This window comes from Rhinatrema bivittatum, chromosome 6 (genome assembly GCF_901001135.1).
Source record: "Rhinatrema bivittatum chromosome 6, aRhiBiv1.1, whole genome shotgun sequence".
Lineage (NCBI taxonomy): Eukaryota > Metazoa > Chordata > Amphibia > Gymnophiona > Rhinatrematidae > Rhinatrema > Rhinatrema bivittatum.
The window spans coordinates 36,767,087-36,790,091 of NC_042620.1; the positions used below are offsets into that span (position 1 = coordinate 36,767,087).

Consider the following 23,005-nt stretch of genomic DNA (forward strand, 5'->3'; position numbering starts at 1 on the left):
AAGGGAAGTGGAAGATGGGTCAATGAAGTAAAGTCAGGAATCAAAGTCCATGAGAAAGGAGGAGGAGATTTATTAGGGAGTCGATAAGATGACAGCTACCCAGAGAGGTAGTGGAGTGAATAGGTGGATGGAATGGGCTTCAAAGAAAGAAAAAGAGTGGGACTGAGGTGGGAGAAGGGGTTGAAATCTGCAGGAGAGCAAGAGTAGCAGTTCAACACCACCTCCATGGCCTACCAGATGAGGTGGGTAGGAGAAAAGATAACTTCCATGACAGAGAACAGCAACTGAAGCAATGTCTTCAGGGGCAAGCCAGGTCTCTATTAAGGCAAGGATATACAGAAAACGAGAGATAAAAAGGTCATGAATAAAGGCAAGCTTCTTGGCGACAGAATTTGCATTCCACAGGAAGCATGAGAAAGGAAGAGAAGAGAAGGGAGAAGGGGAATAGTGGTAAGATTGGAGGGGTTACAGCTTGATATGGGACAATGGAGTGAAAATTGCCTTGAAGGGCCAGGATTGGGATTGATACCCCCAGCTGAAAGTAAAAGGAGGAGCATAAGAATACGAAGATAGACAGAGGTGTGCCAATAGCAACAACAATGACATGGTGTAAGGGATAGTGGAAAAGGCAGGATGAGGGGAAGGAAACTTTGAAGTTCAAGAGCAGTGGACAGTGCAGATGACAGAATGGCAGATAAGATAGAGAATGTAAAGAGATAAGGGAGGGTGAACTTGACAGTAGTCTAAGTCTCTGTTTTCTTTGGTCACACATACAGAAATATAATTATTACCTATTTTTGATCATGCTCCTATTTCTGTGCAATTTCAAGTGAGAGCTCCTTATTCCAGAACTTTTAAATAGTGCCTTAGACCTCATTTATATTTTGATACAGAGTTTAAGGATTCTCTTATGGTAAATGACTGAACTATATGGAATTTAACTCTTACCTCTCAAATATCTCCAGATATGATATGGGAAGTGGGTAAAGCTGACATGAGGGAAGAAATCATATGTTCCCCAAAGGAATAAGACTAGAAATGCTGAGATTCTACATTTAAATGAGCACTTAACTAAGCTCAAATTGATGCCTATAGGTCATTTAAGGATGGATATCAAATCCCAGTGAGTTGAGGTAAAACACACTTTAAATCAGTTACATCAAAGAACCCTTGGATGTGAAATAGTTGTATACATCAATTCCTCAGGATGGTGGCTCTGTCATTAAAAAAAAAAATGTTACAATGCCACGAGCAACCTCTTACTAATTTCATTTTTTCAACTTACTAGTATTGCCTTAATAAAAAATATTTTGTATTTGAAAGTGTTTACCACCAACAAAACTCCGGGGCTTCAATGTATGCCACCATGGCCCCATTTCCTTGCAAAATCCCTTGCAAATCTGTTCATGTCAGATTCTGAAGGTACCTGGGTCAACATTCTCATTCACGAAGTCAATTACATTATGGAAGAGGTTTATAGATGATTTTTTTTTTTTTATTATTATGGTCTGGCTCAGTAACTGAATTACAAATGTTTTTACAATGGATAAAGAGCTGTGATGAGCATATTCAGTTCTCAATGGTTTACAGTTTCTTCTCCGTTTCCTTTTTGCATTTCAAATATCAGAAAAAACAATGACGATAATTTAGAGACATTATTCTCAAAAATAACTGATCATAATACATTTTTGCACCATTCAAGTTTTCATCTGCCACATTTAAAACTAAGCCTTCCTTACTCACAATTTTTAAGGATCAAAAAGAATTGTTCTGATCTTAATGAGTTTAAGAAACACTCGAGAGATTTGTTTGAAAAACTGCTGCAAAGAGGATATCCTTACAAATGTTTGAGAAAATCACATGAACATGCTTTGTTTTCAAACAGGAAATTATCTACATCGAGCCATTCTGAGCCTGAGGCTCTTAATTTTGTTGCACGATATTCTTCTAATATGCCCAGGACTGTGAAGATCGTGAATAAACATTTTCCGATTTTACCGTTACATTCATGATTCAGAGAAAATAGAATACGAGCACCATATATGAGATCTAAAAATGTAAAGGAACATATCTCTCCAGCAATGTTACCTTCATTAATGTCTCCTCTCAGCATACATTCACAGGTGATATATTAAAAGGCCACTATAAGTGTGGAACATGTTCTATTTGCCCAAACACTTTTCAAACTAAAGACTTCATTAACCCTGCAGACCAACAAATATACATAAAATGGTTTTTTTACTACCTGCTTTACAGATTACGTGGTACACATAATGTTTTGTCAGTATGACCTGTTTTATGTAGAAAAACAACTAGATCACTAAAGAAATGATTTTGGACCACAAAAGCCGTTTAAAAACAGAGAAGAAAGCTCTTTGATTTCTCATTACATGGCGAAGCAACATGATTAGAAGTACATTAAAGTGCTTTGTTACTGATAAAATTAAATCTGATGCACGGTAGAAGATTGTGAGAAGTTATTGACATAATGGGGCGGGTTTTAAGAGCCCTGCTCGCCTAAATCCGCCCAAATCCGGGCGGATTTAGGCGAGCAGGGCCCTGCGCGCCGGTGAGCCTATTTTACATAGGCCTACCGGCGCGCGCAGAGCCCCGGGACTCGCGTAAGTCCCGGGGTTTTCGGAGGGGGGCGTGTCGGGGCGTGTCGGGGGGCGGGACCGAGCGCAGCGCCGTTTTGGGGGCATGTCCGGAGCGTTTCAGGGGCGGGTCCGGAGGCGTGGTTACGGCCCGGGGCGGTCCGGGGGCGCGTCCCAGCGCGGGGGTGGGTCCAGGGGCGTGGCCGCGCCCTCCGGACCCGCGTCCCGGCGCGTCCCCGTAAATCCCCCCGCTGGTGCGCGGGGATTTACGCCTCCCTCTGGGAGGCGTAAATCCCCCGACAAAGGTAAGGATGGGGTTTAGACAGGGCCGGGTGGGTGGGTTAGGTAGGGGAAGGGAGGGGAAGGTGAGGGGAGGGCAAAAAAAGGTTCCCTCCGAGGCCGCCGAGCCGCGCGCCGGCTATACAGAATCCATAGCCTTGCGCGCGCCGATCCCGGATTTTAGTGGATACGCGCGGCTCCGCGCGTATCTACTAAAATCCCGCGTACTTTTGCTGGCGCCTGATGCGCCAGCAAAAGTACGCCTATTCGCGCGGTCTGAAAATCTACCCCAATGTGAACAAAGATCTGTTTAAATTCAGTGGAACCTTCAGGTCTCAACCTATTGAGTGGTCTGTATATTTTGGTTAATTTTCCTGGGAATTGTTTGGTAAGAATTTAGAGAAATAAAGATGTTTTCTTTTTACATATGGTGGTTAATCATAAAATGATTTTTTTTTTAGTCATTCATTGATAATTCTAAGTAACATTTTTTTAAGACCTTTAGCCCACGCTCTGTATTTGAGTATATTACATATAAACTGTGCATGTGTGGGCGGTTATTGACAGTAGCAACATTGAGAGCATTCGTTCCCTTGAAGCAGGCTGATCATATTGTTAAATTACGAGAATTAAAACCTTTTTTTTTTTTTTTTTTAATTTAAGCAAGCAAATTGTGAACGCTTTTTTACAAATATGCATTTGTATTTAGTTTTTCAGCCCTAAAACAGCACAGTTGCAAAACACTGGCCAACATCTGCTTCTTTGCATTAACTGGCTTTTATGTATCGACTGGAGTGATTCCATGACTGGAGTGCAACTGGCACAATTTTCTAAGTTTAATTTTCTGGTAACCCCAGGTTTTGAAACAGAAAAGATGCATGGTTCATATATAAAATAAGTGACCTGTTGGAAATAATTGGAATTATATGAAATTATATTTTAGTGGTCAATGATTGTGGTTTTGCATGTTGCTTAATGATTGCGCCTAACAAAAAAGTAGTTCTTCTCACTTCTAGTGATTCAGCTTGAATTTGAATATACACTGAGTTATTAAGTCTGCTATTAACGCATATCAGCGATTCAATTTCATTTCAGGTAGACACTGAATGTGATCTGAAATAACACAATCAGCGGCTTCTGAATGATAGGGTTTGCAAATCATCAACTTATTTTTATTCAAAGACAAAGAAATATTAAAAAATAAAGACACTTTTTTCAATAAAGAGGAATTTTTTTATGCCAAAATGTGAGCCAAGAGAGACCTTCTTCTTAAAACAAGACAGTCCAAAGATAATTCTCCCCAAGTTTTAATAGCTTTAAAACAATTCTTTAAAAATTTTGAAGTGCTGACCAATGATTATACCTGATCATGCATTAAGATAATGACATATGACAAATGTGCAATCTGTGATTGCTATATGACGGACACAACTATCACCTCTAGGTGTTTTTTGGGTCAGCAAGTACTAAGTAAATCCTGCATATACAAGTGTTCTTACGGTCATTTTTGGGATCTTTTATAATAGTTAAATTAAACTGGCCAGGAGATTTTCCATTAAGCTGCAAATCGACAAATATTTAGGAATCCAGGTCTCTAGAGATAAATCTTCTTTACACAAATTGAATATTAGCTTCTTGTTGGCTGAAATTCAGACAACATATGGCACAGCTATAATCACCCCTATCTATTTTAAGCTGTAATCACCCCTATCTATCAAAATAGCTTTATTTCCTAAACTTTTGTAAAGGATGCAAATGGTACTCTGCTGACTGTCAAAGACTTGGCACTTTTAAAACCTATATTGGTGCACTTTATATGGAGAAAACAAATAGTGCTCAAATTGATTATGTGAAATTATCATGGCAAATAAAACAGAGGATGTCATAATGCCTCTGTATCGCTCAATGGTGAGACCGCACCTTGAATACTGTGTGCAAATCTGGTTGCCACATCTCAAAAAAGATATAGTTGCACTGGAGAAAGTATAGAGAAGGAAGACCAAAATGATATAGGGGATGGAATGGCTCCCCTTTGAGGAAAGGCTAAAGAGGTTAGGGCTGTTCAGCTTGGACTAAGAGATGGCTGAGGACAGATATGATAGAGTTCTACAAAATCATGAAAGGGCTTGAATGGGTAAATGTGAATCGGTTATGTACTCTTTTGGATAATACAAGAACTAGGGGGCACTCCATGAAATTAAAACAAATCAAAGAAAAGCAAGTTTGCTTACCGTAAACGGTGTTTCCGTAGTTTAGCAGGATGAATTAGCCATGCTGTCATGGGAACTGCCAATCAGGGCCCGGGAGGCGGAGCTTAAGTAGCAGAGTGTAGATTTTTGTAGTCTCTGCGGCTGCGCGTGTGTTCCCGCGCAGGAAGTAACGGATTCTCCTCAGTCTGTAATTAAGCTTGAGCGTAGCTGTCCGACATGCGGCTACCAGGGAGGTGGGTGGGTCTGCATGGCTAATTCATCCTATCTACGGAAACACCGTTTACGGTAAGCAAACTTGCTTTTTCCCGTCGATAGCAGGGCTGAATTAGCCATGCTGTCATGGGAGTCCTAAGCTTACTATCACGCTTATGATTACCTTCGCGTGATGGGTGAGTGTGGTAGTCGCTGGTTTAAGTAGGCAATGTATGCAGAATCGTCTGTCCCAGTTTCGCATCTGCTGCTGATTGTTTGTCTATGCAGTAATGAGAAATGAATGTATGCAGGGAGGACCATGTAGCCGCCTTGCAGATGTCCACTGGGTGTACATTCCTGAGATGTGCAATGGAAGTAGCCATGGCACGAGCTTGATGAGCTCGTGGAAGCGAGGGGAGTGTTAAATTCCCTTTCTTGTAACAAAACTGGATACACTGTACTATCCAGCTGGAAATTGTTCTTTTTGCCACCGGTAGTCCTGGGGCATTTGGGTTAAAGGAAACGAATAGTTGAGAGACTCGGTTTACTGAATGAGTTCTTCTTTTGTAGTAAGCTAGTGCTCGTTTACAGTCCAGGGTGTGCAACAAACGTTCTCTGTCCTTTGAATGAGGTCTTGGGAAAAAGATGGCTAACTCGATTGATTGATTGAGGTGGAAGGCCGAAATCACTTTGGGAAGGAAGGCTGGAAGAGGGCGTAGAATTACTTTATTGTGGTGGAATTGTAAATATGGTTCATAATGTACGAGTGCCTGTAATTCACTCACTCTACGTGCCGATGTTATCGCTACTATAAGTACTACCTTCCAAGTGAGATATTTAAGATGTGCGGATTCCATCGGCTCAAATGCTGGTAGCATCAATTGTTCCAGAAGAACATTGAGGTTCCAAGAAACCGGAGGCTTTGCTATAGGTGGACGAAGATGTAGTAACCCCTTGATAAACCTGGATAACAAAGGGTATTCAGCTATGGAGTGATTATTGACTGGGCGATGATATGCTGCAATCGCGCTGAGATGAACTCTTAATTGATGATGTTGCCAGTCCAGCCTGATACAGTGTATGTAGATAATCTAATAAGAGGTTTGGTGAACAATCTATGGGTGGAATACCTTTCTCTGTACACCAGTTGGAATAACGTTTCCACTTGAATGTATAACTGCGTCTAGTAGATGGTTTCCTGGATTCTAAGAGAATGGATTGCACCACTTCGGAAACTCCCTGTGCCGTCAGAAGTGTCCGTTCAATCTCCACGCAGTTAGATGGAGGGAGTAATGGAGTGGACGGATGAGGACGCCTCCGTCCTGAAGTAGCAGATCTGGTCGGACTGGAAGACGGATTGATCGGCTATCGACAGACGTAAGAGATAACTGTACCACGGTTGTCTGGGCCAAGCTGGGGCAATGAGGATCAACTGACTGTTGTCTGCTATGCATTTTTGAAGTGTTCTGGTGATCAACGGAATCGCTGGGAAAGCATATAGTAGGTTTGCCGTCCATGGTATGAGGAAGGCATCCTGGGCGATTCATGATGAGCTTGGTCGAATCGAGCAGAATCGTGGAAGTTGCTTGTTCGCTTCCGTTGCAAAGAGATCTATCACTGAGGTTCCCCATCGATCGAAGATCTGTTTGGTCACATTTGGGTTGAGAGACCACTTGTGCGGGTGAAAAATGCGACTTAATCTGCCCGCTCTGGTGTTTGCTAGTCCCGGCAGGTAGGTCGCTTGAAGATTGATGGAGTGTCTGTGTGCATGGTGAAAAATCTGCAGAGCCTCCCTGCAGAGGGACCATGAACCGGACCCGCCTTGCTTGTTTATATAAAACATTGCCACTTGATTGTCGGTATAAATCATGACACGTCGACCCTGAAGGTGTTGCCGAAAGGTCTGCAGGGCATTGAGTATCGCTCTGAGTTCCAGTAGATTTATTTGCAGATTTTGTTCTGCTGGTGTCCATAGACCTTGTGTCTCTAAGAGGTCCAGATGAGCTCCCCAGCCTTTCCGAGATGCATCTGTCGTGAGGACTGCATTGTGTGGCGGAGGACTGAATAGGGCTCCTTTGTTTAATGTGTGATCTAAGAGCCACCACTCGATATCCTTCTTCATTTGAGACGTCATTGTTACACGTGTTTGTAATGGATGCACATGCTGTTTCCACTGTCGCTTGAGCCCCCATTGCAAGCATCTCATGTGGAGTTTTGTGTTCAGCACCATGAAATTTGCTGCCGCCATGTGTCCTAAGGCTCTCAGAATGTTCCGAGCCGTCGGGTGGTGGGTTTCCTTGAGTGACCGAAGGAGATAATGTATTGTTACCTTCCTGTCGTCCGGAAGGAATGCTCGTGTGTGAATAGTGTCCAGGCGAGCTCCTATGAAGTGTAGAACCTGAGTAGGTTGTAAAGTGGATTTTGGGTAATTGATGAGCAACCCCAAGCTCTGAAGGCAATTGATTGCAATGGTGAGATGAGTCTTTAGGAGACTCGGGTTTGACGCTACTAGTAACCAATCATCCAGATATGGAAACACTGTGAGACCTTGTTGTCGAAGGTGGGCCACCACCACTACCATACATTTGGTGAAAACCCTCGGCGCTGCCGATGGACCAAAGGGAAGAACCTTGTATTGGTAATGTTGATTGTGATATTGGAAACATAGGTATTGCCAGGAAGACCGGTGGATTGGAATATGTGTATACGCATCCTTCAGGTCTATTGAACACATCCAGTCTTTGGGTTGCAATAAGGGAAGGATGGACTTCAGCGAAACCATTTTGAATTTTTCCCGAACCATCCAATTGTTCAATTCCCTGAGGTCTAGGATGGGTTGGTTGCCCCCCAATTTCTTTGGAATTAGGACATAAGGGGAGTAAAACCCTTTGTTCCAGTCCGCTCGGGGAACTTAGCGGTTCACCCTTTGGTGGTAGAGTTGATTGATCTCGTGGGCTAGCTGAGGCTGTAGGGTTTCTTTCCGTCGGTGTGTTAGATGTGGAATGTGGGGACTGGTGAGAAATTGAAGTTGATACCCATTCTTCACTATCTCTAACACCCACTGATCCGACGTTATGGACTCCCACGCCGAAAAGCGAGCTGTAATTCTTCCTGGGGGTGCTGCTAATGAGGGTGGTGGTGGCCTGGTCCTTAAAAAGACTGTACTGTCTTTACTGGGGCTGCTGTTGGTTGTTGTGTCTGTTGTCTTTGTGATCGTGGCTTTCCTCCCCTCTGTTGGTGTTGAGGATGAGGCTGAGCCTGTTGTCTTTGATAAGTAGGATAAGACTGCGTTCTGAAGGGTTGGTAAGTTCTATACGGTCTTCTAGAGAAAGATTGTCTACGAGCCGGTGGATAGTATCTCTTGGTGGATGTTGGTGCCGCCAAGGATTGAACTGCAAGAGCTTGATCTTTCAATTTGCTGACTGTATCGTGGAAATGGTCACCGAACAAGTTGTCCCCCAAACAGGGGAGATTAGCTAATTTCTCGTGTAGTTCGTCCCGTATAGCACTAGCTTTCAACCAAGCTAGTCTGCGTGCTGCAATTGCTGTGGCTGATGCTCTAGAGGAGTTTTCAAACCCTTCACAGACCGTCCGCAGCAAATGACGGGAACATTCTTCCATGTCTAAGATGGGAGACTGAATGTCATCTCCAGTCAAGGTGAACATACCTTTTGTTGCTTGTATGCATTCATACATGTACTGGACCATGTAGAATTGATGATGGCAAATGCGAGATGTTAACATAGCATTTTGGTAAACCCTTCTGGCAAAATCATCCAAGCATTTATTATCCCTGCCCAGGGGGTTTGAGGCATGCGTCTTTGACTTCTTAGCCCTTTGTAATGCTAACTCTACCACAATGGATTCATGTGGCAATTGTGGGGTGGAGTATGTAGACGGTTTTTGCAACTTAAATTTCAAGTCAGTCTTCCTAGAAATCGCTGAGATCGTAAACAGTGTCTCCCACGATTTTTGAAGCACGCTATGCAATACATTGTGCGGTGGCAGCGATGTAGGCTCCCCCGGTATATCAAAAATTTTTAGAAGTCCCAGGGTTTCTGCTCTGGGCTCCAGCAATTTTTCTACATCCAATTTTAAGATGGCTCCCATCTTTTCTACAAACTTGGGTTATGAAAGATCCTCAGAGGGAGAATACGGTTCGGATGGTTGTTCTGGTGGGTCTGAGGGGTAGCCCGTGGATGATGAAGGTGAAGATTGTGATGCTACCGATTCGTCTTGTGAGGTTTGTGAGCGAACTGGAGACAAAGGATTTGGTGGCATTGAATCCAGTTTTGGGCTCACCGGCGGTATCGACGGCTGTGCAGACGGTTCCTTTTGATTGTCTTCTGGTGGTAAAATAAATGAAGATTGCAGGGATTCGAAAAATCCCGCTAGGGAGTGTGATAAGCCCCAAAATGCCTTTGTGGTTTGCGTAGGCATGGCCCGGCGGGAATGAGATGTGTCCAATCGTGGCGATACGGCCCTTGGTTGGATTGGTTGCCAAGTGGGCGGTCTTGGACCAATGTCTCCTTCAAGTGATTTGTCCTTATGTCTCAAATGTCTTCCCAAGGATTTGTTAGAAGACTTTGAGAGGGAACGAGAGGAACTAGAGGATGAAATTGGAACTGTTCACCTTTCTGAGCATGCTGACTTTCCCGTTGGAATAGAAGAAGATGACCTTGGCGATCTGTCTGCCGTATCATCTGATGACCAGTGACGTCTAGGCCTATGAATATGTCTGGAGGATGATGAACTGCTATGATGCCTTGACCTCTGACATGCATGCGAGATGTCACTATCCTTAGGAGAATCCCTTGCGGATCGTGAACTCGTCGAGGATGATAGACTTCTATCCTTTGAAGATCCCAAGTGTGGTTCTATATGTTTACGTAGATGTTTTCGCTTGTGCGAAGCTCGGTGCAACCTCTTGTCTGGAGAGAGTTGTCATGACTTTGGTTTGTGCGGCGCCGGTTTCAATGTAGACTGCTTCGGCATCCGCTCGAGAGTCTGCGGCGTCGGGTCTGGCCCTGACTGTGCCGGGCATTTCGGCGCCGGCTCAGACCCCAATGGCGCCTGGCATTTTGGTGCCGTCTCTGATCCCGACGGTGTCTGGCGTTTCGGCTTCGGTGCCGGCTCCTGCGGTGCTGGTTGTTCCGGCTCCGGTCCCATCGGCGCCGAGTGTGGTATCCTCGGCGTCGGCTCCGGCTCAGATTGGGTTCTCAGTACCTGAGTCGATGTTTTCAGCGACAGCTCCAACCCTTTTTGGCCCGTCGAGTGATGTCGCTTGGAGTCTCCATGTTTCGAGTGGGACTTCCATTCCGGTCTGGAATGTGTTCTGGAATCACGGTGCACTCGTATTTTCTCCGAAGATCGTGCGCCCCGTGTATCATCGATGTGCGACTCGGATCCGTGAATCTTTTGATGAATGTTGGTCCTACCTCCAGTCCCAGAGGTTTGGTCACAGGAAGAAGATCTTCTTTTCTGAGGTGGCGTCCTCGCCACCTGCCCTGGCGAAGACTGAGTAGTCGTTGGCCTATTGGTGAGCTTGAGCTCAAGCATTCTATAGGCCCTGTGTCGCCGGGCTCTTGGAGACATTTTTCTACAAAAAGCACAGTTGGACTGATTGTGCTCCGGTCCCAGGCAGTGGTAGCAACGATCATGCCCGTCAGTGACGGACATGATCTTACTGCAGGGACACGGTTTAAACCCAGACAGTTTCTTCGACATTGTCACAAAAAACAAAATTGTGAGGAGAAAGAAGCTCCGCGTGCGCTCCCGTGCGCGGAAAAAACAGACTGAGGAGAATCCGTTACTTCCTGCGCGGGAACACACGCGCAGCCACAGAGACTACAAAAATCTACACTCTGCTACTTAAGCTCCGCCTCCCGGGCCCTGATTGGCAGTTCCCATGACAGCATGGCTAATTCAGCCCTGCTATCGACGGGAAAAATTATTTTTCACTCAATGCACAATTTATCTCTGGAATTCATTGCCAGACCATGTGGTTAAGGCTGCTAGTGCAGCTGGGTTTAAAAAAAAAGTTGGATAAATTCCTAGAGGAGAAGTCCGTAAACTGCTATTAATCAACAGGGAATAGCCACTGCTTGTTGTCGACATTACTAGCATGGGATTTATTTAATGTTTGGGTACTTGCCAGGTACTTGTAACTTGGATTGGCTACTGTTGAAGACAGGATACTGGGCTTGATGGGCTCTTCTGATCCAGTATGGCATATCTTATGATCGTAAGCATTTTTTTGCCTGTTTGCAGGCTAGGCATTATATCACGCAATTATAAAAGACTTCTATAACACTATTTCATCTTGTTTCCTTGGAAAATGGTCTTTGCTCTGTTGGAACAAAGTTTAAGCAACTGTCTTAGTGGTATAAGATACAGCTGCTTAAGTTTAAACCCGATGTGTTGATGGATTTAGCACATTATTGGTATGATTCCCTTGGTATGGAAGTTACTACTGTGGATATTATATACAATGCTTTGGCCACCGTACTAAAATTTCATTGGATGCTAAATATCAGGAAATGTATTTTCAGATTTTACCTCACAGCTATATACATAATGTTAAGGTATCAATTTGATCTATCCTATCATTGCTATATAATTTGGGACACTAATACCAGGATATCTAGGGGGTGGAACCCTGAATTTTCACTACTGTACATGCAGCCAAAATGGAATCTCTGAAATCAGAACAGAATGCCCTGTTTTTCTCTGCACTCTGAATACAGAGATGATGGACTTTTCTGATCAGGCAGCATATGTAACTGGCTTATCTGTTCTGTAAAGACAGACTATTTACAGAGACATCTGCAAATAAAGAAAACTATTCTCTGTACATACAGAGAAAAGAAAGGCAATGGAAGGCTTGTCTATGTATGTGGAAAAACGCTCTTGGGCCCCATCCTCAGCAATGGCCAGGTTTATGGATCTAGTAACATGTCAGGTCAATCCGCAACAGAAGAGTTATCAACTAGGGGTCAGCCATTGGCCCCTGTGTAATGTTATCTGGTTTGAATCTGACCCAGCAAAGAGGCTGTCCGAAATGAGAAAAACGAACCAATCACACATCTAATCGTGGACCTTCTTTCCTATGCATTAGATAACTGAACAATGCATATTTAAGCCCTCAAAACAGCAGAAAGGGGGAGAAGAAAGGAAGTCAGCTTAGCTCTGCCATCAAAATCTTCACCACCATCAAGGCCAACACCACCTTCAACCTCTCCCTGCATTCGGGATCATTATCCAGCATAGCCTAAGGCCACAGCACAGCGCTGAAGTCTCTCTTCCCTGCTATCCTGGCCTACCTGGCTAAGCAAAGTGCTGAGACAGGGTGTACATCCCCCAACAAAGACCACTTCTGTAAACATCAAAATTTCTTGGACAGAGACATCTACAGCTGTGGTGAGATTTGGGGTTTTCTCCTAGCACCTACCTGGGAACAATCAGTTAGGCTGCTTAGCTATTTTCAGATGCAAGTCCAGGCTATTGTGATATGTTATTGTCCTGCGGATTTTCTATTATCTGCTAAGTATATCACTTTTGTACTATTTTCTAGTAACAATTTCTTTTCTCTGACAATCACTCAGGTACTGTGACAACTCCTGGTATACTAGATCCCTAATAAAATAATTTTTATTACCTAAGACAAATGGTACTATGTAAATCTCTAACATTCTCAAATTACTGGTAAAAAAAAAAAGATATAGTGAGGGAAATAAAGCTAGGGGAATAATCCCTACAGGTACAAATTATATCGCAATGATAGGATGGATCAAATAGGTGGAGCTTTATGTTAAAGAGGGCATAGAGTCAAACATGGAAAGTTCTGTAGGAAATAAAATGCACTGTAGAATCTTTATATGATAAGGGGAACAGAACAGTAGCTGGGGTGTATTACCATCCACCTGGCCAAAATGAACAGAAAGACGAAGTGCTAACAGAAATCAGGGAAGCTAACAAACAGAGTCATTCTTTAAACTGAGATGTGCCGTTATCACGGTGGGACGATTTAAATCAGTCGAAGGTGAGGAGTGTAGGCAGGGTTATGGCCCAGCAGCGTTGCAGGCGATGTTTCCCACATAGTCGCCGGCAGTACCGCGGGAAATAACACCTTTTCCCCATGGCGCTATGGGGGCGAAAGTGTGTGGCACCGCACGATGTGGCTGGCTGCATAATTTCGCCCCCCCCCCCCCGTGGGCCACCATTCTGCTATATTTGTAGTGGAATGATGAATCCCGGGGAAAACTAGCAACACAATAATAATGGATGATTTCCAATTACTTCAAAATTAAGTAAATGTCACATCAGGACATGCTAAAGAGGTAAGGTTTCAAGATCAAACAAATGATTTCTTCATGGAGTAGCTGGTACAAGAACTGACAAACGGGAGAGCTATTATAGACCTAATCCTTAATGGAAAGCATGATTTGGTGCAAGATGTAATGTGTTAGGGCTACTTGGCAATAGTGATCATAACGATCTAATTTGACTTATCTTGGAGGAGGACACTAAGGAAATCTACTGTAATGGACAGCATTTAACTTTCAAAAAGGAGTCTATGATAAAATAGCTAATAGGTTTTGGATAACAGTGTGCGCTATTTGCCGAAAAACAAAAAATTAAAAACCCTGAAAACGGGAAAAAAAAAATCCAAAAGACAAAAAAAGATGTTGCCTGTATATCCCTACTTGATATCTATGCTTTCCTACCATAAAAGTGGGAATTCTCTTGTGCATTTACAGAGCTACAGATTTTAGTATCAGAAGAACTAATCATATGAACCTGTCATTCCATTAAGCACCATCAATCCTTTAATGACTTGTCCCATTCAAACTTCAAGTTTTAACTAATACTTTTTGTAACCTGCGACCAATTGTGTTGAGAGTATTGCCATCTTTACTCACAACAGAAAATGTTTAAAGCTCATATTTTATTAAAACAAAGACAGCCATGTAACAGCATTAATGATAAATAATTCACTTAACTACATGAGCTGTCTGGGAACATCAGAAAATCTGTAATTACTGTAAATGACTACCTTCTGGAAAAAAAAAAGGATTTTTATGTCAGTAGTTGCGCTGCTCAGTTCTGCAATAATTAGTTTTCTTTCCCAGCATTCTAATATTATTTATGACTCACTTTACCTTGAATTTGCTGCCTTACTGATGCTATTACCAAATTAAATTATTTCAACATAAAAAAAGCAGTCTGAGAAATTGCCGTCTACTTTCCCTTATCAGTATCTGCTACATCTACAATGGTAAGACCAATCTACATGGCTTTTAAAGGAAATTTTTCTGCAAAATTAAATAGCACATTAAACCACATTTCAAGCAATCTGATTAGAATGCAGGTTGTTAATCCTCTACAAGTACACTATTTCACTGATTAACTTTCATACTTTTAAAAAAACGTACATGTATAAAATGTTAAAAACTATTACAAATTTTAGCTTATAACAATTTCCCCCAATCGGAGCGTTTACTTAAGTTACAGTGCATCCAGGAGCAAGTATTACCATAATATAACTGTCTGTGCCAATATAGAGACACTCCTAAACAAAGGTGAAGCATCTAATAATAAGCAAGGACAATTCTCTCTGAAAATGACCATCTCCCAAGGGCAGTATCGATATTAAACAAAGAATAAGAACAAATATTTAAACTATTTTAATTTAAAAAAATAATTTAAAATACTTCGGCCTCAAGATTTAATTATTTTTTGCTTATAATTAAATAAAATCTGGCCACTGATTGACCAGTGGCTAAAAGTAGAAATTGCTACTTACTTGATAATTTCCTTTTCTTTATTATGGACAAGTTAATCAACATAAGTGGGTTATGCACCTCTGCCAGCAGATGGAGAAGGAGCAAAGCGGACGTCATGGTATATATACCCCTGCAATGACATCAGCCCGCCAGTATTCTCTGCAAAAGCCAACTGTGGACAATTAAACAATATATGAACATAACTATTAACAGATAACCAATCAGTTAACAGGAAAACACTGAGCTCAGACAAGGAGTGTATTATCACTAATCTAGGGACTGAATGTGACACTTACCAATAATCCCCGAAAATGGAGCCACTCAGGAGGACAAAATCATCACCACCTGGCAGCCAAGAGGGGAAAGGTGGATTAACCTGTCCTTATTAAAGAAAGAAAATTATCAGGTAAATAGCAATTTCTCCTTTCTTAGCATTCGAATAGGTTAATCCATACCATTGGGATGTACCAAGCTACTCCCAAACAGGGCAGAAGGCTGCCTGCAATCTGAACACCACCGCACGTATGAAGGCTGTGGCCTCCTGGGCCTGCACATCTGGGAAGTAAAGCCTGGAAAAAGTGTGTAAAGAGGACCACATCGCAGCTCGGCAAATCTCTATGGGAGACAACAATCTAATCGCTGCCCATGACACTGCCTGTGCCTTAGTGGAATGAGCCCTAACCTGACTAGGCAATGGATGCCCAGCCTCCACATATGCGACCGTAATTACCTCCTTAATCATGCAGGCTTGCATAGCCCACGATGCCGGCTCACCCTGTTTACTCCCACCATGGAGTATAAACAGCCAGTCCATCTTCCTGAGAAGTTTAAAAACTTTCAAATATCTCAGGCTATGTCTCTTGACATCCAAAGTCCATAACAGGTGATATTCCTCTGCATCTCTCTCCCTGTCCAGAGTCAGCAGGGAAATTGATGGATTCAAGTGAAAATCCAAGGCCACCTTTGGCAAAAAAGACGGCGCATGCACTGTCCAGCAGTAACTACGTATTGGGAAAATATAGTGGATTGGATTGTTCAAATACTGGGAATAAGGGTTATGCCAGGGATCCAAAATGTTCTACTGGGTACACCTCTATGCCAGCAAACATTCATAGCTGCACGCACAGAACTAGCTTACAAATGGCGCTGTGCGGACCTCCCCTCTTTAGGGACTATTCGTCGTTTGCACAACATACGGGAATTGGAGCACATCACAGCTCTGTGCCATAATAAACTATCGGTATATCAGATTACCTGGGACCCTTTGATAACTTGGAATCTTACCCATGGTAAAGGCTAGCGTTATTATTATAAGTCCTTTCCTTTGAACTATTTGCTATCCACCATAAACCCTTTTAGACTGAAGTGTACATTTGCAGGTGGATATTGGATTTCTGTTCATAATTCTGATTACCTTCTTTGTACATTGCTACCACACAGGTATCTCCTTTCGTTTGATCTAAACTTGTTATATTGCCAATAAAAGCATTAAATACAAAAAAAAAAAAAAGATGGAGCACTAGGCAGCTGTATCGCCCCTGGAGTCACTCGCAGAAACAGTTGTCGGCAAGACAAGGCCTGCAGTTCAGAGACACTATGTGCAAAACAAATTGCCACAAGAAACACCATCTTCAAAGTGAGTAACCTCGAGGAGAGGCTATGCAGTTGTCGAAAAGTGGGACCCGCCAAAAAATCCAAAACCAGATTAAGACTCCACAAGGCCATCAGTAACCGCAAGGGAGGATAAAGATGCTTCATTTCTTTTAAGAATCTAGCGACATCCGGGTGGGCCGACAAGGGTTCACCATCCACCTGACCTCGGAAACAGGCAAGAGCCACCAGCTGTATCTTCAAGGAATTAAGGGCCAGCCCCTTAATCAAGCCATCCTGCAAAAAATCCAAAATGAGTGGCATCTTAACCGAATGAGGATAAACCCCTCATTCTTTACCCCAAGCCTCAAACATTTGTCAAACCCGAACATAGGCTAAGGAAGTAGAGAACTTTTGCACTCAAATCAAAGTGGTAATCACAGCTGTGGAGTATCCATGCTTCAGCAACCAAGCTCTCTCAAAAGCTATAAGAAAACATAAGAAAACATAAGAAAATGCCATACTGGGTCAGACCAAGGGTCCATCAAGCCCAGCATCCTGTTTCCAACAGTGGCCAATCCAGGCCATAAGAACCTGGCAAGTACCCAAAAAAAGTCTATTCCATGTTACCATTGCTAATGGCAGTGGCTATTCTCTAAGTGAACTTAACAGCAGATAATGGACTTCTCCTCCAAGAACTTATCCAATCCTTTTTTAAACACAGCTATACTAACTGCACTAACCACATCCTCTGGCAACAAATACCAGAGTTTAATTGTACGTTGAGTAAAAAAGAACTTTCTCCGATTAGTTTTAAATGTGCCCCATGCTAACTTCATGGAGTGCCTCCTAGTCTTTCTACTATCCGAAAGAGTAAATAACCGATTCACATCTACCCGTTCTAGACCTCTCATGATTTTAAACACCTCTATCATATCCCCCCTCAGTCGTCTCTTCTCCAAGCTGAAAAGTCCTGGAGGACCAAACTGCATCAGATCTTCGTGAAGAACAGGCCTCTCTCGTAGCAGATCCCTGTGGACCGGATATCGGAGAAAAGAGTCCACCAAGAGCCTTCACATATCTGCATACCATGGTCTCCTGGGCCAATCTGGCGCCACCAGAAGCATCATATCCCCGTGTGACTTTCGATTCACCAAATCATTCTGCCCAACATGGGCCACGGAGGAAAAGCATATAGAAGATTGCCTTCCTGCCTCTCCTGCACGAGGGCATCGATGTCCAAGGACTTTAGATCTCTCCTGTGACTGAAGAAGCGAGGAACCTTTGCATTGTGTGATGTCACCAGCAAGTCTAGAAAAGAGAGGCCCCCAGCGGTCCACTGTGAACGGGAATACTTCATTTGACAATTCACATTCTCCTGGATCCAGACTCTGTCTACTGAAAAAGTCTGTCTTTTCCTGCAATGTGTGAAACAGAGATCTCCTGAAGATGTACTTCTGTCCATTCCATGAGTTGGGCTATTTCCTGTGACACTTGCTGGCTCTTGGTTCCTCCTCCTGGCATTGTCTGACATTGCCCGGACAGCTCAACCCTGAAAGCAGTTGATGAACGGCATAGGCTTCCAGCAAATTGATACTCTGAGAGACACTTCTGTACTCTAGCATCCTTGCGCTGTCAACTCCGGACAGTGAGCCCCCCAACCCCTGGAGGCTCGCATCCATTGTGAGTACTAGTCAGTCCGGTGTTCGCAGGGAAACTCCCTTCCTTAGATGATCCACTTGCAACCTCCACTGCAGTTGGATGCTGATCTCCACTGGTAAGTGAAGCCATATTGAGAAGTCCTGAGACTGTGGACTCCGAGCAAGCAGTGTGCATTGAAGAGGACACATATGCGCTCTTGTCCATGGAACCACCTCTAGGGTGGCTGCCATCAACCCAAGCACCTGTAGACAAGACCACACAGACAGGCGTATTGTTTCTGTCAATATTCGCACCTGCGCCATCAGCTTGTGAATGCAGACCTCCAGCAAGAACACCCTGCCTTGCTTCATGTCAAAACGAACACAGAGATAATTCCAGTGTCTGGGATGGCTGTAGATTGCTCTTGGCCAAGTTCACCATCCAAACTAGCTCCTGTAGCAAAGAGATCACCTTGCGTGAGACTTGAAGGCTCTCTTTCATACTCTTGGCCCGAATCAGCCAATCATCTAAATAAGGGTGGACCAGAATGCTATCCTCTCAATAGTGCCTCTACCACATGACCTTGGAAAAGGTTCTAGGCGCAGTGGCCAAACCGAAGGGCAGTGCTCGAAACTGATAATGTCACCTCAAAACAGCAAAACACAGAAATCGCTGATGCTCCAGCCAGAAGGGAATATGCAGGTGTGCCTCTGACAAATCCAGAGACATAAGAAACTCCCCCAGTTGTACTACCATTATCACCGAGCATAAGGTTTCCATGCAGAAATGAGTCACCCACAAGTGACAGTTAACTCCCTTGACATCTAGGATAGGATGAAAGGAACCCTCCCTTGAGATCTAGGATAGAATGAAAGGAACCCTCCCTTCTTGGGCATCACAAAATAAATGGAATATCATCCCATATGTTCTTGTGATATGGGTATTGGGACTATAGCTCACACGCTGAGGAGTCTTGACAACGTAAACTCCACTGCCTGCCTCTTCTGCAGAGCGCTGCAGGGAGACATCATGAAAACATACCAAGGAACACTGAGAAACTCCAGAGCACAGTCATCTCTTATCCCCTCCAGAACCCACTGGTCTGATGTGATCTCAACCCACCTCCAGAGAGTAAGAATTAGCTTCATCATCTGTGCCATCTGGGTCCCTATCAGCGTGACCCGCAGCAGGTCTAGACGTACTCCAACGCTTACCCACAATATCAGGCATACAGGAAACCGTAGCCTGTGATCCTGAACTGTTAGGATTGGCCAGGGCCACCGACTGCACCTGAAGAAAGGACTGTAGCCCTTGAAAATATTCCACCCAAGAGAAAGCAGAGGGATCCATACCAAAACCAGGGGGGCGTCTGTCCTGGGCCCACTAAACTACCTTCCCCCCACTGAAGAATCAGTTAGGGGAGCCCCAAAACTAGGCGAAACCTCTAGCAGTTTCCCCTCCTTTTCCATTCCTGCATCATGCTGGGAAGGACCAGGTTTAACAAAATCAGTCAGACAATTCTCCCTGAGCTTCCAAGCAGCGCTGACCCAAGTTAGAGGGGTCGCTAGGTTGTGATGCCCAAATATGGCAAGCCGCACAAAGGGTAAGGCGCTTATGCTTCATTTCTACCAGCACCAAGGATAACTCGCTATCAGTATGCTCCAAAAAATGCCTGATAACTGTGTGCCCAGTTGCGCTCATAATAAGCGTTTACCACTGGCACCCAAAAAAGTAGGTGCCCAATATGCAGTTCAAGTAGGCATCCACCTGAGTGCCCACCTAAAGGCACTCCCGAGCATGCAAACATGAATCGACATCGGACACTGTTTCGTGGAAGCCTTGTGCGCAGAAAAGTGCGTAAATGCTTCCACAGCCTACCATGTGGGGTGGTTAAGCAAAGCCTGAGAGTAGGGTCTAGCCAAAAAGGTCACCCAACCCTCCAAGCTGCCATAACTCCCACGCTCACCTGGAGACGGGAACAGATGTCAGATCAGCGCATCAAGCTCAGAGACCAGCAGGGGGAGGGAATCCCTAAAATTAACTCCCCATTTTTCCTTTTTTTTCATTACCTTTTACCTAAACTCAGTCTGTCCCAACCAAGTACAGAGTCAGTCTCTGGCTCAGGGGGGGGGGGGGGGGGAAGAGGGCAAAAGCCTTCACGGCCGCGCTCAGCTTCCTGCACCCGCCAGCCTCTCAGCTGTTTGTCTCTCCATAGCTAAGTCAACGATGGAAAAAAACAACTATCAGACCGAGGCGCTCATCTGATGGAGGGATCCACAGATATCACCTCAGGAAAACTCAACTGAGAGAGTGACTATAAGGTATCACCATAGGAGAGCAGGACAAATTAACTTCCTTCTTCTTTTCTTCTACTACAATTTTTTTTAAGCAATCCCCAGTAGGGAGATGCACCTCCACCATTTGCTGGAGACAGAGAAATACTGGCAGGCTGATGTCAGTGTAAGGGTATATATACTGTGACCCCAGCTTTGCTCCATCTCCTGGTAGAGATGCATAACCCACTGGTGTTGATTAACCTGCTTGAATGCTAAGAAATTCCGTGTTAGTTAACACTGTCTGGATTATAGGCACAAGTTAAATTCCTTCTCCAGACAAGATGCAATCTGTCAGGATACACTTTATTCAGAGGAAATTATTCCTTAATTATAATTCTCATTAACATTGTTAAGAACAAACAGCTGGGAATTATTCATTCTGATTGTAGTAAATAAATGTTGCCTGTCAGCCAGAGATTCATTACTCTGCAGTAAATTGAATGATCGTAATGGCAGTTGTGGAATTATTTTTTTTTTTCTGCAATTTCCCCTATCTTTCCCAAGTAAGATTCAGAACAGTAGTGATGACACCAGGGTTCAACATTTCCCATTAATGCCTGGATGAGTTAACGGCTCTTGAACCCTCAATTTCTTCCATCAGAGAAGTAAATGCTAGTAAGCAACCTTCCAGTGTTTCAAGGAATTCATTTATATGAAAAAAAAAATATATATAACACTTCCAAGAACTGGGGTTTTTAGCTCCTAGCAGTATATATCCTTCTGTTTCCACAGATTTCAGTTATCCCAAAAAACCCCAAACCTGTGGAAACCATTGTGCTGCAGCATTTATCAACAGCAGAGGTTTCAAGTCTTGCAAATAATTACAGTATTATGCTTGTTCACGCTCTGTATTCCTATTGACTTTTTACATTTTAAATTATATATGTTCTTAAAACAAGTTGTAAAATATATGCTAGAAGCACTGGACAAAGGCACGTTTCCCTTCCACAGACCAACAAAGAGTTAACTCACCTCTCCTGCCCCCACTACAAATGCTGCAGGGCCGACATGGGGAGCCCTGGCTTCAGCAGTAACGCTATGGACTCCTGCGCTGCTGTGGAGTGGACAGACGGGAACCATCAGTGGCATCGGCAGCTGCACAGACTCCCACTTTCTTCCGGCGTCCTGCCCTGCCATACATGCATGGAAACTTCAGTAAAGGTATGCAGCTCGGACAGAAGACACCCCCCCACCCCCCCCAACTAAACACTCAGTCTAGCACAGTGCATCTAAAATACACTACCTAGGTATGAATGAACCTCTCCCAGCCCTGTTCAAATACAGGTTCACATCTAGAAATATTTGACAAATTATTCAGATTAAACCCATTTCAAATCTAAACATTTACTGATTCATAGAAACACAGAATATGATGGCACATAAGAGCTACAGGACCCATCCAGTCTGCCCAAATTACTTCCTGTTGAAAGTTCCAGGGCGCAATTTATTCCGATGCCTTAAAATTGCCACTTGTCAATGGCTTGGGACAGAGGGAAGAAGCTGCCACTGTGGGCTGGGGCTGCTCCCTAGCTGCCACGAAGGCGAGATAGAACCAAAAAAAAAAAAAAAGAAATTTAGATAAAGCAAAATCTAAAAAGGACAAAACAGAAAAAGAAGATTATTAAAAAGAGAGAAATCTGAAAAATTGACAAAAGAGGAAAGCAAAGCAAAACAAAACAAAACATATACATAGAAAAGCCCCCCTCCTCTTCCTCCCCTCTCCACCACAAATAAAAAAACGCAAGCAAAATAAAAAGGTAAGCAGGAAAAATATTTTTTTCACCTGGCCTTTAAAAATTCTTGGGCTAATACCCAAGTTTTCTAAATACTCTTCCATGTCTGCAAGGGACCAGAATTAATCGCAGGCTTTCCTTCATGTTTGTGGCTAGGAAAATTATATGCTTATCCAAAATGCTCAAATTCTATTACTACCACCACTACCACATACTTCAGAAGACTATTCCACACTCTACGGGGCCGATGTAATAAGTCCCGCGACAAAACAGGCGCTCGTTATGTGCGCGGGTTTTGATCGCCACTCGAGGCTGAGGCTGCCACTTCCATGGGATGAAATAAAATTATGTAAACGACTTGCGCGCAGAAATCCGCACACGTATGGAAAACTGCGCATACCTAAGCGTGGTTCAGGGCCTATGTAATTAGCGGCTGCATCCGCGCTCAAAACCCGCACTGATAATCCATGCATAAAAGCGAAGGAGCGAGCGAACAAGTCTCCATATTAAGTGAAAGTATGACCCTGGAAACTTTTTTTAATATTTCAAATAGCTTTGCTGCAGAAAACAGGGCAAATATTTTCATGTATACTAATTCACAACAATCTTGCCGCTCTTCTGGCCGTGTATCTGTCCGTCCAAGGA

General features: G+C 43.6%; 1 protein-coding gene across 9 annotated transcripts in view; it reads right to left on the reverse strand.

Annotated features, from left to right (window-relative positions):
• The window catches only part of ZNF148 (zinc finger protein 148), a 278,252-nt gene that overhangs the window by 207,862 nt on the left and 47,385 nt on the right, over positions 1-23,005 (reverse strand). For 5 of the 9 annotated variants that reach the window (XM_029605277.1, XM_029605272.1, XM_029605269.1 and 2 more), the window contains exon 1: positions 21,600-21,732. The exons of 1 other annotated variant lie outside the window; for it this stretch is intronic. Coding sequence is in view for 3 of the 8 variants with exons in the window: in XM_029605271.1 (XP_029461131.1) it covers positions 21,600-21,757 (158 nt within the window). In the remaining 5 variants the exon portion in view is untranslated. Of the gene's footprint in view, positions 1-21,599; positions 21,758-23,005 lie in introns of those variants that run through there. 3 more of the 9 variants (XM_029605271.1, XM_029605274.1, XM_029605270.1) reach the window with 2 other exon arrangements.